This window comes from Prunus avium, chromosome 4 (assembly GCF_965620075.1).
Source record: "Prunus avium chromosome 4, drPruAviu1.hap1.1, whole genome shotgun sequence".
NCBI lineage: Eukaryota > Viridiplantae > Streptophyta > Magnoliopsida > Rosales > Rosaceae > Prunus > Prunus avium.
Genome location: NC_142287.1, coordinates 11,859,081 through 11,871,643, shown reverse-complemented (window position 1 = coordinate 11,871,643; position 12,563 = coordinate 11,859,081). Strand labels below are relative to the sequence as shown.

The following is a 12,563-nucleotide window of genomic DNA, read 5'->3' as shown; positions in this document are numbered from 1 at the left end:
TCTTGTATTTTTAAATGGTCATGGAGAGTGTTCTTCTGGTTAACCTCTTTTTATTAACTCCCCATCACTTCCACTGCCTAGTTGAAAACATTAACTTTCAGAGTCACGTGGGTTTTTGAGAGAAAAGATCTTCCCAAAAAAACCTGCTGATTTGAACTCTGCAATTGAGATCAACAGTGATGATCCAATTTTGCACTTCTTTAGAGAGATTTTATAAGCTGGGCCTAATCCTAAAATCAATTAGAAACTGATTTGTCCAAATTAAATCACAATTTAATGGTAATTAATCTTTTAATCTGTGAATTTAATCCTTGCTAATTGGTTTACGAAGGTTTGGGCCTCTAAAACCATCTGGGTTGATTTCTGACTTTAAACAAAGCCCAAACTCCCGCTATTGTCATGGGCCAATAATCAATTGGGCTGGCGCGTGGAATATTAGGCCCAAACAAAAACTTATCAATAAGAGCATATCTCCAATTGGAAAACTGGTCTTAGCTTCCCGTTTGCACATTCACATAGAAAAATGATATGGGAACAGGTTTTTTTTTTTGCTCCAAGTGGGGGGAGCTCAATGAGGGTTTCCCCAGTTCAAGCTGCAAGTCCGGTGAGATGTTGTACACCCCCTTCTCCAGCCCACGAAATATACACACGCAGACACACGCACACGCATACGCATGTCCGAATTGGAGCATTAACTACATGCCCTCAAGTAAACAATTAAGCAAACTACCAGAACCAAACATGCAACTTGGGACTTGGCCAACTAAAAATATGCAAAAATTTATGGTACGGAAGGGCTTCTTATTTAAGATCACTTTAAAAGCAAAACCAAAATTGCAGTTTTCTTCATTTATAGCCAAAACTTGAATCTTGACCCTTAATTTTAAAATGTCAATGTTTGAAAAGCGAAAAAAATAAGTCAGTTTATGGAAGGCTTCTCCTACACTTCAAATCCTGTGTCCATATTTTTGTCTGTCCCTTCCCATCCTTGCCTTAATTTTTTGACACCTGGCATCTCACTTAACTCTACTTTAACAACGTTATTCTTACTCTAACTCTTTTATCTGTTAATAAAAATAAAATAATTAAATATGTCAAATTCTTATTAGTGCAACGTCTTTTCATGTTTCTAGAAACGTATAACGTCTTTGACCAAAAAGAAGAACATGCAGCGTTGCCATAGAACGAGATTCTCCGAACAATGAACCAAACTTTGCTGCATCTTTTGTAAGTCTTGTCCATTCGATCTCTCTTCAATCGGACTCCTACCATGGATTCATGGTTTTGAAAAGAAAGAAAAAAGGCAGATATCGAATACTCTGAAATTTAAAATTTCTGATGCTGAAAACGTGGGGCAACTTTGAAGGTTTTGTTTCTGTTGTAGAACGAAATGTTGGAGGGTAGTGCCAAACTGTCGATGCTAGTTTGCAAACGGTCGACGTACATGTTGGTACCCTCACCCTCATGGAGTTTGTGGTAAAAGCCTTGTGACAAATCATTGTAGATTATCATAACCATTGATCTTCAATTTTATGGTCTATTTATGCATGAGCATTGCTGTATTTTCATCAAAATTCTGCACCAAAATCTGAATTACTAGTAGTTCCTTCACATCATAATTAACTTCAAAGTAATCATCCTTCTCTACTCGCCATCAATTCCATCCACGCCCATTGTCGGATTCTTTCCAGTCAGCACCTCCAACACAACCAAACAAATGATTTTATATATATATATATATATATATATATACACACAGAACACAACCATCTTTGGTTCTCGTAAGAGCAATTTTGTATTTGAAGCTTGTGCAACGATCATAGCATTACAACAACAGAAAACACAAGGAGTTGCTATAAAACATAAGAAATCAGCGGTAAACAAATGCTATTTACAAATCACATACTTTTTTCTTCTTATTGCAGTAAGCATACTCCAAATGTGTTATACATAAATGCATATTTTACAGAACGGCACCAACCTGAGAAAGAAATCAGTAGACTTTGCCATGAGAGTGAAATTGTGAATAATATACAATGATATATTCGAGGTGAAACTTTCATTAGCACCTTAATAAACGCCAACACTTTTAACACAACAAAGCAATCCCCAACTCAAGTATATAGTCTCAGGCGTGTTGATATCGGTTCTCGACACAAAGGGCATGAAAGAAGACTCTGCCCACAATCCTTGCATGTCTTAACCAAGAAAAAGCACACAGTAAGTAAATATGGTAGCCATACATGTGAAGCAATTTCCACTTCAATAAATGAAAACTATACATCACTAAATTCCATAGAGTAAGGTGCTTGACAATAGGATTTCATTTGGTAAATAGATGCCAAAAGCACAAAAGATCCTTCAGTTCTCCACTGTAACTCTATCAAAAGATTTAAGATGGCTTAGCAAAATAGGTAAAAAAAAGGATCGACACCAAAAACTCAAGGACAACTTAAGCCATCATTTAATTCAAAATAATCTCTTCCCTCCTCACGAGGCCGAAACTTGGACTTTTAAGAGTCCCTCAACTGATTAAATGAATAGAGCAATTTTCACTTGACTTTTTGATGGATCAACAGATAATTGTTTATGATAACAAGTATTGTACCAGATTAGGAAACGAGGTAGCCACTTATTTGAAGAAAAAAATAATAAATGAACATAAAAATAATATGCATTTAGAAAGAAAAAAAATTCCCTTCATCTAATTATTTTGATCAACCATGAAAATATCCCTCCCTTAGATCTTTCTTATTTGGTAACATTCTTGTTGTTCTTGGACTGGGAAAATGTACCAACGCAAGGGTAGAAATCTTCCAATAATTTGATTCTTAAAAAAGCAGTTCTACCTACAGTGTATACACTGGACCAAAGTAAAAAGTAAGAAGTAATTTGCTTAGTTCTTGTTGATATCACTCATTCAAAAGACAAAAATTTACTTTCATAGCTGCACTTACTGTATGCCCACATCCGAAAGCCATATCCTTTGGATTTGTCAGGCAAATGGGACAGACCTTAAACATGAAACAAAATTTAAAACAATAAGTTCGCATGAACAAAATTTTTCATCTAGAAATAGTAGTAGAAACAAGGGGGAGGGGAGAAAGAAATACTGGTTCCGCAGGAGCTACAGGAGCTGTTGGCTCGACTTTCTGCACGTTTGTAAATTGTGGGATTGATTTAACTGCATTATCATGATTAATCACTTCACGTGGAGGTGGAAGTGGCCTTGTACGAGGACCACCTACTGGTTCACAACTGCATAAGTAGAAAGAGTCAAATATTTGGAAATCCCTGAATCAAAACTACGCATTTCCTAGAAACTTCAAGTCATGCCCTTACCCGACAAAATGAAGACTTTGGGTGGCTCTGTACTGATATGGAATTTCCATGAGGGCAGCAAGTGCAAAGGCGGCTTCCTTCTTTGATGTATCTGTGTTCTCTGACATGATTTTGGTGAAGTTGACAAACTGTAGGAGGAAAACGTGTAAGAAGGTTTGCATCTGCTCTCCAATTGAAACCACTCAACCAATCCCATCTACTTGAAAATTAGTACTAAGAAGGTTTGCAAGATATGCCGTCAATATACTCTATTTTCAATTCCATGAATATACCCCAAACATACTCCAGCTATCTGAGTACGTATTTCAATCAGAATTATGGATACAATCAGAAGGTTTACTTGGAGATGTATTTCAATGCAGTCATTTTGAGAGCAGTGAATGCATCACCTTGGGTTTCAGATACTACCGAGATACAATCAGAATTTTACTTCCGTAATTCTCTAAATCCTTTTAGGACCCAAGCTGGAAATTTTTATTTTTATCTCCATAAAGACACAAGAAAGGGATCATAGTAGAAGTAAAAACTTTAGTTATCAACTTCAACTCAGTCTTTAAGTCTTCAATTATATGGAAGTAAATGACAAAAAAAACATGGGGTATTCAGACTAAACCGAGAAAATAAATCCAAGGCATTTCAGTCTGGTACAAGTGTCTCTCGGATATATGAACCAAATGCCTTATTACAATAACAAAATCAAATATATCTGACTTGATATTTATTAATTTACCCCCACCGTATCCTATGATTATTATCCTAGCAAGACTAGCCACATTGATATGTCCTCGTGTCACGGCTTACTTCATAGTTGTATATGAGCTTCACAGAGAAACACCAATAAAAAACGCACAAAACTGATATGTTTCATCAGTTGCAGACAGAATTCCTTTTAAATTATATCAACAAAATCAGAACATATAGAAGGCACTGTAATGTCCAACATAGATAAAAACTTACTAATTAAAACTCAGGTCCAACCTATGATAAAATCCAATTTTGGTGTGGCACATCATTAAATACCTGGAAGTTGTCAAATGAGCGCTGAGGAATGTTATCATCAAATTTCTGCATTGCATCCCATGGTCCATCTCCAACTCCAACCAAGATAATTGAGAGAGGATATTGACTGTTAAGGATTCTGATGGTCAGGACTCAGGACACTAGAACAAAAACAGACCTACTACTCAAGCTGCAGAATGCATTGCTTTACCTAGCAGCAACAATGGAATTTACAGTTGCTTGTTCTTGCTGACTGAATCTTCCAGGAGGAGTATCAGGGCTCCTGGTAACCTATGTGAAAATAGAAGCATTCCAAGACCATAAGAAGAATATAGAACAATAGGAAACAAAAATAAACCTATGATAAAGAAGGAAAAAGAAATGCATAAGAACATGTTTCACCAACCTGTCCATCTGCAATAATGACAAGAACGTGATATTGCCCATTGCTTTTTTCAACAATGTCAATTGCCGCATCAATTATTGGGGCAAATGAGGTAGGACCTGTGAATAAGGAAACAAAGATTATCATATCAAATATATGAACCATGTTGGACTAACAGAAATCAGGGTATATCTGAGCCTACAATGACAACAAGGTATAGCAATGGTTAAACAGACAATCATGATCACATATATGAACTTAAGCTGCTGCAATAAGGATTTAATAAAAAGCTAAATGACAACATAGACAGCATTATTTAACAAACTAAAAACTCAAATGACATGAAGAACTGAGAAACAGTGCAAAAGGCTAATATAATCAGTAAACTTACAAAATACCCACCTCATCTACTGCTGTTAAAAAATAGAGAGAAAAAAACCATGTGATCGACAGACTCGAAAAAAAAAATTATCAATAAAGGAATAGAAATGAAGTCAAGGACGTCCTAGGTATGTAAGTATGCACTTCAGGCGGATGTGAAGTGCAGAAGGAAGTTGCATAAACAAGAAGGAAATTTTTAAAGATATGTGACCTTCATGGCACTTGTAAAAGGCAATAAAGGAAAAGAAATGCAGCCATGGGCATCCTACGTATGCAGGTAAGTATGCAAATCAGGCGGAAGGGACTTTGCATAAATAAGAATGAAATTTTTGAAGAACCTGATAACTTTAATAACGGAACAATCTCCCTATATCGTGCAAGAGCTTCCTCGAAACCATGACAATATCGGCCCTCAGGATAAAAACTGAACACGCATTGATCATGTGTTGATGCTACAAAAGAAGATATAATCAGAACAATTGTTGCTGAAAAATCACCAATTATTCGACCAAAAGTAAAGTCGTACGTAGACACTAACCATCGCCAAATCCAAAACAAGGTATTATATTATCTTCATCGAAAGGAGACAAAGTACGGCCAATTATAGAGATTGCTTGCTCGTAAGGATTAGGCGTGCTACCAATTGCATGAAGGCTTTTCCTATGGAATGAATATTTTCCTACAACCATTAAAATGCGAATTTTATCTCCATTTATAACTCATGTAGAAATGCTTATTGACAAAGGAATATCACCTGTCCATTCATTGCTCTTTGTGAAGTCGATACCAAGTATTAAATTTGATGATTCAAGGCCGGCTTCTCTCAATGATGAAATAACCTGGCAATATGGTGATGGTTCTGGTTACAAGCATTCTCCATTCATGTCAGATAATGAAAATGCTTATTACCACATACACCTAAAACCCAGCAAGCTTATCAACTTGAGGGATAGAAAACATAAATAGATCTTGTCTACAGATATGTGACCTTCATGACACCTGTAAAAGGTGGTTGAAATGTATGGCCATACATCTTTTGTCAGTTTAATAACATGTATATTTTTTTAGTTTTTGTGTAAATGCCAATGTGATAAATGTTCTATCATTCTTCTTAATATAGTGAAAAGTGCAAACTAAGCTTAGACTGGTTTGATAAAAGTGAAAAGTAACCACTGAATATTTCAAAACAGAAAATTTTGAAAAGACCTTGTGGTGCTGAAAACTTAATTGGTTGGCTGAGAAGTAGAATAATATAATTACTCAATATGAACATCTCAACATGGTTTGATGTCAAAATGAATAATGAATGAGAATCATTCTTGAGTTGATAGCCCATATCTTGCCATCTTTTAATGGTTTGTGCTGTGCAAGTACTCAACAGGGACTTAATACATAAAACAAAGTTATGCTGATAAGTAGCATGGAGGAAAAAAAATATTCTTTGTAGGCAAATCTTCTAATATATCAATAAATAACAAATTTAATTCCAGTGCTTAAAACCTGATCCAAAGAGTTAAAATTGTCGGCTATGTATGCAGATTGTTGCTTTGGTTGACGATTAGAATCCATTGAAGTCCCTGCATGGGAAGGTAATTCATGAAGAGAATCATCATGAGAACCATCAGTATATGTAGATTCCCCATTCCCCATATTTGGGAGGTAAATGTTCCCTGTGTCAAAAAAGGAAACAGAAAAGGTAGAGTATGTGGAGAAAAGTTAATACTTGACCGGTGTGTGCACACACACACACGCATATTGTAAATTAGTGTTCTTAGAATTGACAAATTCTTTAACAAAAGATATTTTGTATGACTTATCTTCTTGTGTAGTAAAATGCAGCAAAGCTGACCAGCTATTACTAACTGAATGGGTAGTTCTAGTTTATAGAACAACAGCTCACAGTAAGAAAATTATGGCATTCGGATTTATAGAAAAAGTTTTTCTAGACATCATCTCCATCCCAAGTTTCCTCAGTTATTTAAGCACCCCTACTTATTTCAAGAGTTGAGAAATACTAAACAGTTATAGATTAGTCATGAATAAATTCTCAAATTCTGCTGAGAATTAAATCAGAATCCAAGAAATACATGCTAGTTACTAAGAAAGGTTGGCAATTTCCTGATATGACATCAAACTCGAGATACCCAGAACTTTAAAAAGGCCCAATTCATCATCCACAAACCTTATCTACCAAATTAAAACTAGAAACCCAATATCCATCCAAGAGCAGAAAATAACTAAATATGAAACCAGAATTGTGTTTCAATAAATACAGACAAAAACAATACAAGAAGATAAGGAAAGGGAGAAAGCAGAAACCTTTAATTGGTAGAGAGAGACTCAAGAGTTGGGATGAGATGAGATGAGATACAAACAAATAAAGGTCTTCTCTTCTGAGAGAGAGTTGTGTTAATTCATTTTTGTTGAGTTTGCTTTGCTGTGCTTGCCTAATTCATTTGGTCTCCCTTTGGTCCTTTCTTATGATTTCTTTATGCAAGCTTTACACATGCGTGCACGCGTTGAAAAGTCATATTAATTTATTTATTTATATTAAATACATGTGGCATTTTTGGAGGTTTGCTGTGATTACAATACAACTGGACGCACACAAGCACCCCCTTGGGTTTAGGGTTTCTCTTTTCTCTCTCTCTTCGAGTTCGACTCCTTCCAAAGTCGCTCCTCTCCTCCTTCTGTGACGACGAGACAGCGCGACGAACACAACTCCTCTCCTCTCAGGTATCTCTCTCTTTCTTCTCCATGATTGTCTCTCTCATCTCTATATCTCATGGTCTCTCAATCTCCTTCCCAGGCTTCGTTTCAAAACCAAACCCATACCAAAAATCTCAGCCCCAATCTAAACCCCCATTTTGCTCGATCCCTGCCGTCTATCTCTCTCTCTCTCTCTCTCTCTCTCTCTCTCTCTCTCTCTCTCTATCGTTTCAGCCTTCACTCTCCGTCTCTCACTCGATTCTCTTTCTCTATAGCTCTGGCTTGCTCTCTCTCTCTCTCTCTCTCTCTCTCTCTCTCTTAGATATGAGCACCAAAGATGGGTGGGCACAAATCTGTGAGTGATGGGCATTCTTTGAAATAGAAAGTTTAGGGTTTCAATTTTGTTAAACTGAAACCATCTTAGCCAGAAAGTTTAGTGATGGGCATCCTTATGGGCATCACTCTCCCTATGCCAAAAGATAATTTTAATTATTCAAGGTTTGAGTTTTCTAATTTATATTGTAAGTTTTAGGTTTTAATTTGGGGCTATGTTCTGTGCAGGTTTTCAACTTTGTAATTTGTATTTGGACCATTAATTTGGAGACAAGGTGAGGATTTCATTTTAGTGTTGAACTAGATGCAGATTTGGTAATGTCATCTTGTCTCTCTTATCTCTTCTGTTTTTTCCCCCTCTGCTAACTCTCTCTCATCCAAAACTTCACAGGCGCTGCTCCATCTCAGCTAGCTGTCTTTCTCATATCAATATCAGGTACGTATGTGGCTGCTTCCTCCAATTATTTCAACTTGAATTTATAGAATTAGGGTTTGTTTGCTGTTAAGTTGGGGCTTTTGTTCTAATTGAGCTGTAGGAGGTTTGTGAGGTAAATTGAAATGCTTGATAGAGGATTTTAGGGGGGATGCAGGATGTTGCAGATATTATTTTGCCTTGTGTTCTAAAATATCTCAGCTGCTGGGTCTTTTAACGTTCTCCTTGTGCATATGATTTTGTGCGTTTGAAACCCAGGCTGAGAATCAGTTTTGGGCTTACTTATGATGATGAAATGAAATCTTGGTTGACGGGGGTCAGATTGTTTTTTTCCTTGGGAAGGATGGGGTAAATTAGTTCCTCTGTTTTTCATTGTTGATGTTACTTCTTGTAATAAACTCTACCAATTAGCTTATTTCAACAATGTTAAAAGTGGTTTGGTTACTGTTGATGTAATTTTTTGTAATAAATTCTGATGAAATAGGCAATACATTCATTATAATTGCTTTCTTTTGAGATGATTGGTTTTCAGTGGTGTGGCCCTTTTTGGGGTCTGCAATATATATATTTATGATAATCTGGTTGCATTTTTTTTTCTCTGTTTTGGTATGTTTTGAGCGTGAAATTACATCTTTTTCTCTTTTGAATATAAATTTGGTCTGTTTTTAGTTGGTCAAGTATTTATAAGCTCGAAACCAGTTAAAGTTCGAATTGTGAATGATGAGATTTCCATTTAACTTGAGGGATAAGTGATTCATGAGCCTGAAATTATAGTTTTAGGAGCTAAATGCAAGGATATAATTTTTATTGCTCAAAATTTTCCACCTTTGCTGTTATTATGTTGGTATTGTAAAATACTAACAATTTGTTTCTCTTTTTTTTGGCTGTCATCTTGCATTCACCAGCCATGGCTGAAGAGGCAGGTATGTTTATGGTTCATCAAACTGTTGGCAGTGTACTATGTTGCAAATGCGGTATCCCCATGGCACCAAATGCTGCCAATATGTGTGTCAAGTGTTTGCGCTCTGAAGTTGATATTACGGAAGGTTTGCAGAAGCATGTGACCATTGTTCATTGTCCAGAGTGTGATTGCTACTTGCAGCCTCCAAGAACTTGGATCAAAGCCCAATTAGAATCAAAGGAGCTGCTAACCTTCTGTGTTAAGAGATTGAAGAATTTGAATAAAGTTAGGCTAGTTCATGCCGAATTTATTTGGACTGAACCTCACTCCAAGAGGATCAAGGTTAAGTTGAAAGTTCAGAAGGAGGTTCTTAATGGAGCAATACTTGAACAATCATATGTTGTAGAGTTTGTTCAACAAGAGCATATGTGTGAGTCTTGTTCAAGGGTTCAGGCCAACCCTGACCAGTGGGTTGCATCTGTGCAACTCCGCCAGCATGTTTCTCACCGACGCACGTTTTTCTATCTGGAGCAGCTGATCCTGAGGCATGGTGCTGCTGCTAGTGCCATAAAAATAAAGCAGATGGAACAAGGTATCGACTTCTTTTTTGCAAACCGGAGTCATGGTGTGAAATTTGTGGAATTTGTTGGTAAAGTTGCTCCAGTAAGGAGTCGCAGTGACAAACAGCTTGTTTCCCATGATTCTAAAAGTAATAATTATAATTATAAGCATACATTCTCAGTTGAGATAAGCCCCATTTGCCGTGAAGATTTGATTTGTCTGCCTCCCAGGGTCAGGTCCAGTTTGGGAAACCTCGGTCCTCTTGTGATCTGCACTAAAGTGACCAACAGTATTGCTTTGTTTGATCCTTTCACCCTGAGACAGGGTTTCCTTGATACTGATCAGTATTGGAGGTATTCCTTTAAATCTCTACATACAAGCAGGGAGCTAGTGGAGTATATAGTGCTTGATATGGAGATTATTTCGCCTGAAGTTAATGTTGGTGGCTCAAGGTTTGCTTTAGCTGATGCACAAGTTGCTCGTGTCTCTGATTTTGGGAAGAATGATACTATTTTCAACATAAAAACACATCTTGGCCATCTTTTAAACCCCGGGGATTATGCTCTTGGTTACGACTTATATGGGGCTAACAGTAATGACGATGAACTAGAGAAGTACAAGGGTCTAGTCATTCCTGATGCAATTTTAATAAAGAAGAGCTATGAAGAAAAGCGACAGAAGAAGCACGCGAAGGCTCGTCCATGGAAGCTTAAATCCCTTGGCATGGAAGTTGATGATAAAGCTAAACTTGATCAAGAAAAGGTGGACTCTGAGTATGAGCATTTCTTGAAGGATCTGGAGGAGAACCCTGAGATGAGGTTGAATATATCATTATACCATAATGAAGAATACCAGCCGTCAGAGATGGCATCCATGACTGATGGGGAAGATGCACCTTCTGTCCCACTTGAAGAGTTGCTTGCTGACCTTGAACTGCGTGATGACGAGGATGAGGATGATAGTAGCATGAGGGAGTAAATGAAGAAAAGAAAGAGGTGATAATTGGTGAAGTTTATCACAGAGTAGTTTTTGTTTTCCTTTCTACTTAGATGTTTAAAATTATCTTTCATATGCTGTTTCCTGCTTACAACAGTGGCTGTTTTGCAACAAAGAGTTGAGTGAACGCTCTTTGGGAGCCATTGCTTGTTGGTCTTTATTACAGTAACAGGGTGGTGAATGCACAATTTTGATTTTCTCGCGATCATATTTTATTGTAGCTGTAAATTATCGTTAACTGAGAAAGAAATTAGAAAAACAACTTGTCATATCTCATGGGGTATGCTGCTAATCATCTGGCTGATGCTACTGTTTCCACTGATTTTCATGACAGTTGATACAGTCTACCCCAACTATTTGGTACTTAGGATCAGTTTCAAAGTCCCATCTAAACCTCAAGCTGATGCAAATATGGCCCCCAACCTGTTGGTACACTTTGAACAATTCCATAGCCCTGTTGGGTCAACTTTATCAACTCATGAAGAATGAAGCTAGTTTTGTGGAATTGTAGAGGCTTGTTGGTTATAACCAGATGATTAATGTACCTGCACATAATCAATCTGGAGGTATTCTACTTGTATGGAATGATCAAAATATTCAGGTCTCTGATCTTGATCATCGTGATCGTTTTATCTTAACTCAAATTACTGACATGGAAACTAAATTTACTTTTACTGCATTCTGGGTATATCAATGCCCTCAAAGGCATATGCAAAACACTTTGTGGCAAATTCTGTTTAGGAAAATTAATTGGCAGCTGCCTATTCTCTTCATTCTCCCTTATTATCCGTTTGGATGAACGAATTGCAAATTACATAGAATTTTAAAATGACGGAATTTAGATTTCCGTCATTTCAATTTCTGGCAATTGAAGATTTCAGTGTTTGGATTTATGTATGTCGAATTTTGTAATTGATAGAAATTGAAAATTTCAATGTTTGGATAGCTCATTTAAATTGTAAATTATAGAAATTAAATATTTCGAAAGAACAAAAAAACTGATAACTAACATAGAAGGTATTCCTCGAAGTATAAAATAACATATCGTTTGATGAACTAAATAACTCAACTTAAACAAACAGAGCATATTAGCAAACCAAATCACTCCCCACGTGTAATAAACATCGACAACATACTCTCTTTTTTCTTAATTGGGAGTGCCTTCAGCATATGAAATTGTTTGTCATTTTCAATCAGCCAAGCACATGCTTTGAATTGTTCATTTTCACTAAGACCTGGTATTGCTTGTACTTCAGCATATACCTCTGCTGGATCAAGGTTCTTAGAATCAGCACGGATAAACTCTTCAAATGATAAAGCAATCGAATCAGCAATAACATCTTTTACAGCACCTCTTTTATCTGTAGGAAGAATATCAAAAGAATTTGATGCACTATTTCTTCTCTTTTGACCATTTGTTGAGGTTGGTGAAATATCATCAATAACATGAATATCTTCTTCATCTTGTGTATCACCATTCAAATCAACATTATCAACTTCATTAGTAGGAGTCATAATCTCAG

At 36.6% G+C, this 12,563-nt stretch overlaps 2 protein-coding genes across 5 annotated transcripts; one reads left to right on the top strand and one right to left on the bottom strand.

The window, feature by feature from the left end:
- Positions 1-1,890: 1,890 nt before the first annotated feature.
- Positions 1,891-7,569, bottom strand: RGLG3 (Copine (Calcium-dependent phospholipid-binding protein) family). 4 transcript variants are annotated; one of them, XM_021951620.2, is made up of 13 exons: positions 7,427-7,564; positions 6,608-6,777; positions 5,862-5,946; positions 5,646-5,786; positions 5,446-5,559; positions 4,748-4,845; positions 4,553-4,632; positions 4,363-4,468; positions 3,343-3,470; positions 3,114-3,258; positions 2,958-3,014; positions 2,070-2,198; positions 1,891-1,981 (listed from the first exon to the last, which is right to left on the bottom strand). In XM_021951620.2, exons 2-12 carry the CDS (start codon positions 6,755-6,757, stop codon positions 2,115-2,117), a joined length of 1,188 nt encoding a protein of 395 aa, XP_021807312.1. In that variant the 5' UTR covers positions 6,758-6,777; positions 7,427-7,564; the 3' UTR covers positions 1,891-1,981; positions 2,070-2,114. The 4 variants fall into 4 exon arrangements, with proteins under 4 accessions (XP_021807312.1, XP_021807313.1, XP_021807311.1 ...); XM_021951621.2 differs by having other exon boundaries at positions 1,891-2,198; positions 6,608-6,684; positions 7,427-7,569; XM_021951619.2 differs by having other exon boundaries at positions 1,891-2,198.
- Positions 7,570-7,704: 135 nt separating this feature from the next.
- Positions 7,705-11,813, top strand: NMD3 (nonsense-mediated mRNA decay NMD3 family protein). The gene is made up of 5 exons (XM_021951618.2): positions 7,705-7,843; positions 8,378-8,424; positions 8,541-8,585; positions 9,488-11,039; positions 11,375-11,813. Exon 4 carries the CDS (start codon positions 9,490-9,492, stop codon positions 11,020-11,022), a length of 1,533 nt encoding a protein of 510 aa, XP_021807310.1. The 5' UTR covers positions 7,705-7,843; positions 8,378-8,424; positions 8,541-8,585; positions 9,488-9,489; the 3' UTR covers positions 11,023-11,039; positions 11,375-11,813.
- The last annotated feature ends 750 nt before the right edge of the window (positions 11,814-12,563 follow it).

Coding starts and splice junctions, on each gene's coding strand:
- RGLG3 (XM_021951619.2), bottom strand. CDS start 6,757: ATGGGGAATGGGGAATCTACATATACTGATGGTTCTCATGATGATTCT. Junction 4,633..4,747: donor TCATTATTGCAGATGGACAG/GTTGGTGAAACA, acceptor ATTTTCACATAG/GTTACCAGGAGCCCTGATAC. Junction 4,469..4,552: donor AATTCCATTGTTGCTGCTAG/GTAAAGCAATGC, acceptor AATCCTTAACAG/TCAATATCCTCTCTCAATTA.
- NMD3 (XM_021951618.2), top strand. CDS start 9,490: ATGGCTGAAGAGGCAGGTATGTTTATGGTTCATCAAACTGTTGGCAGT.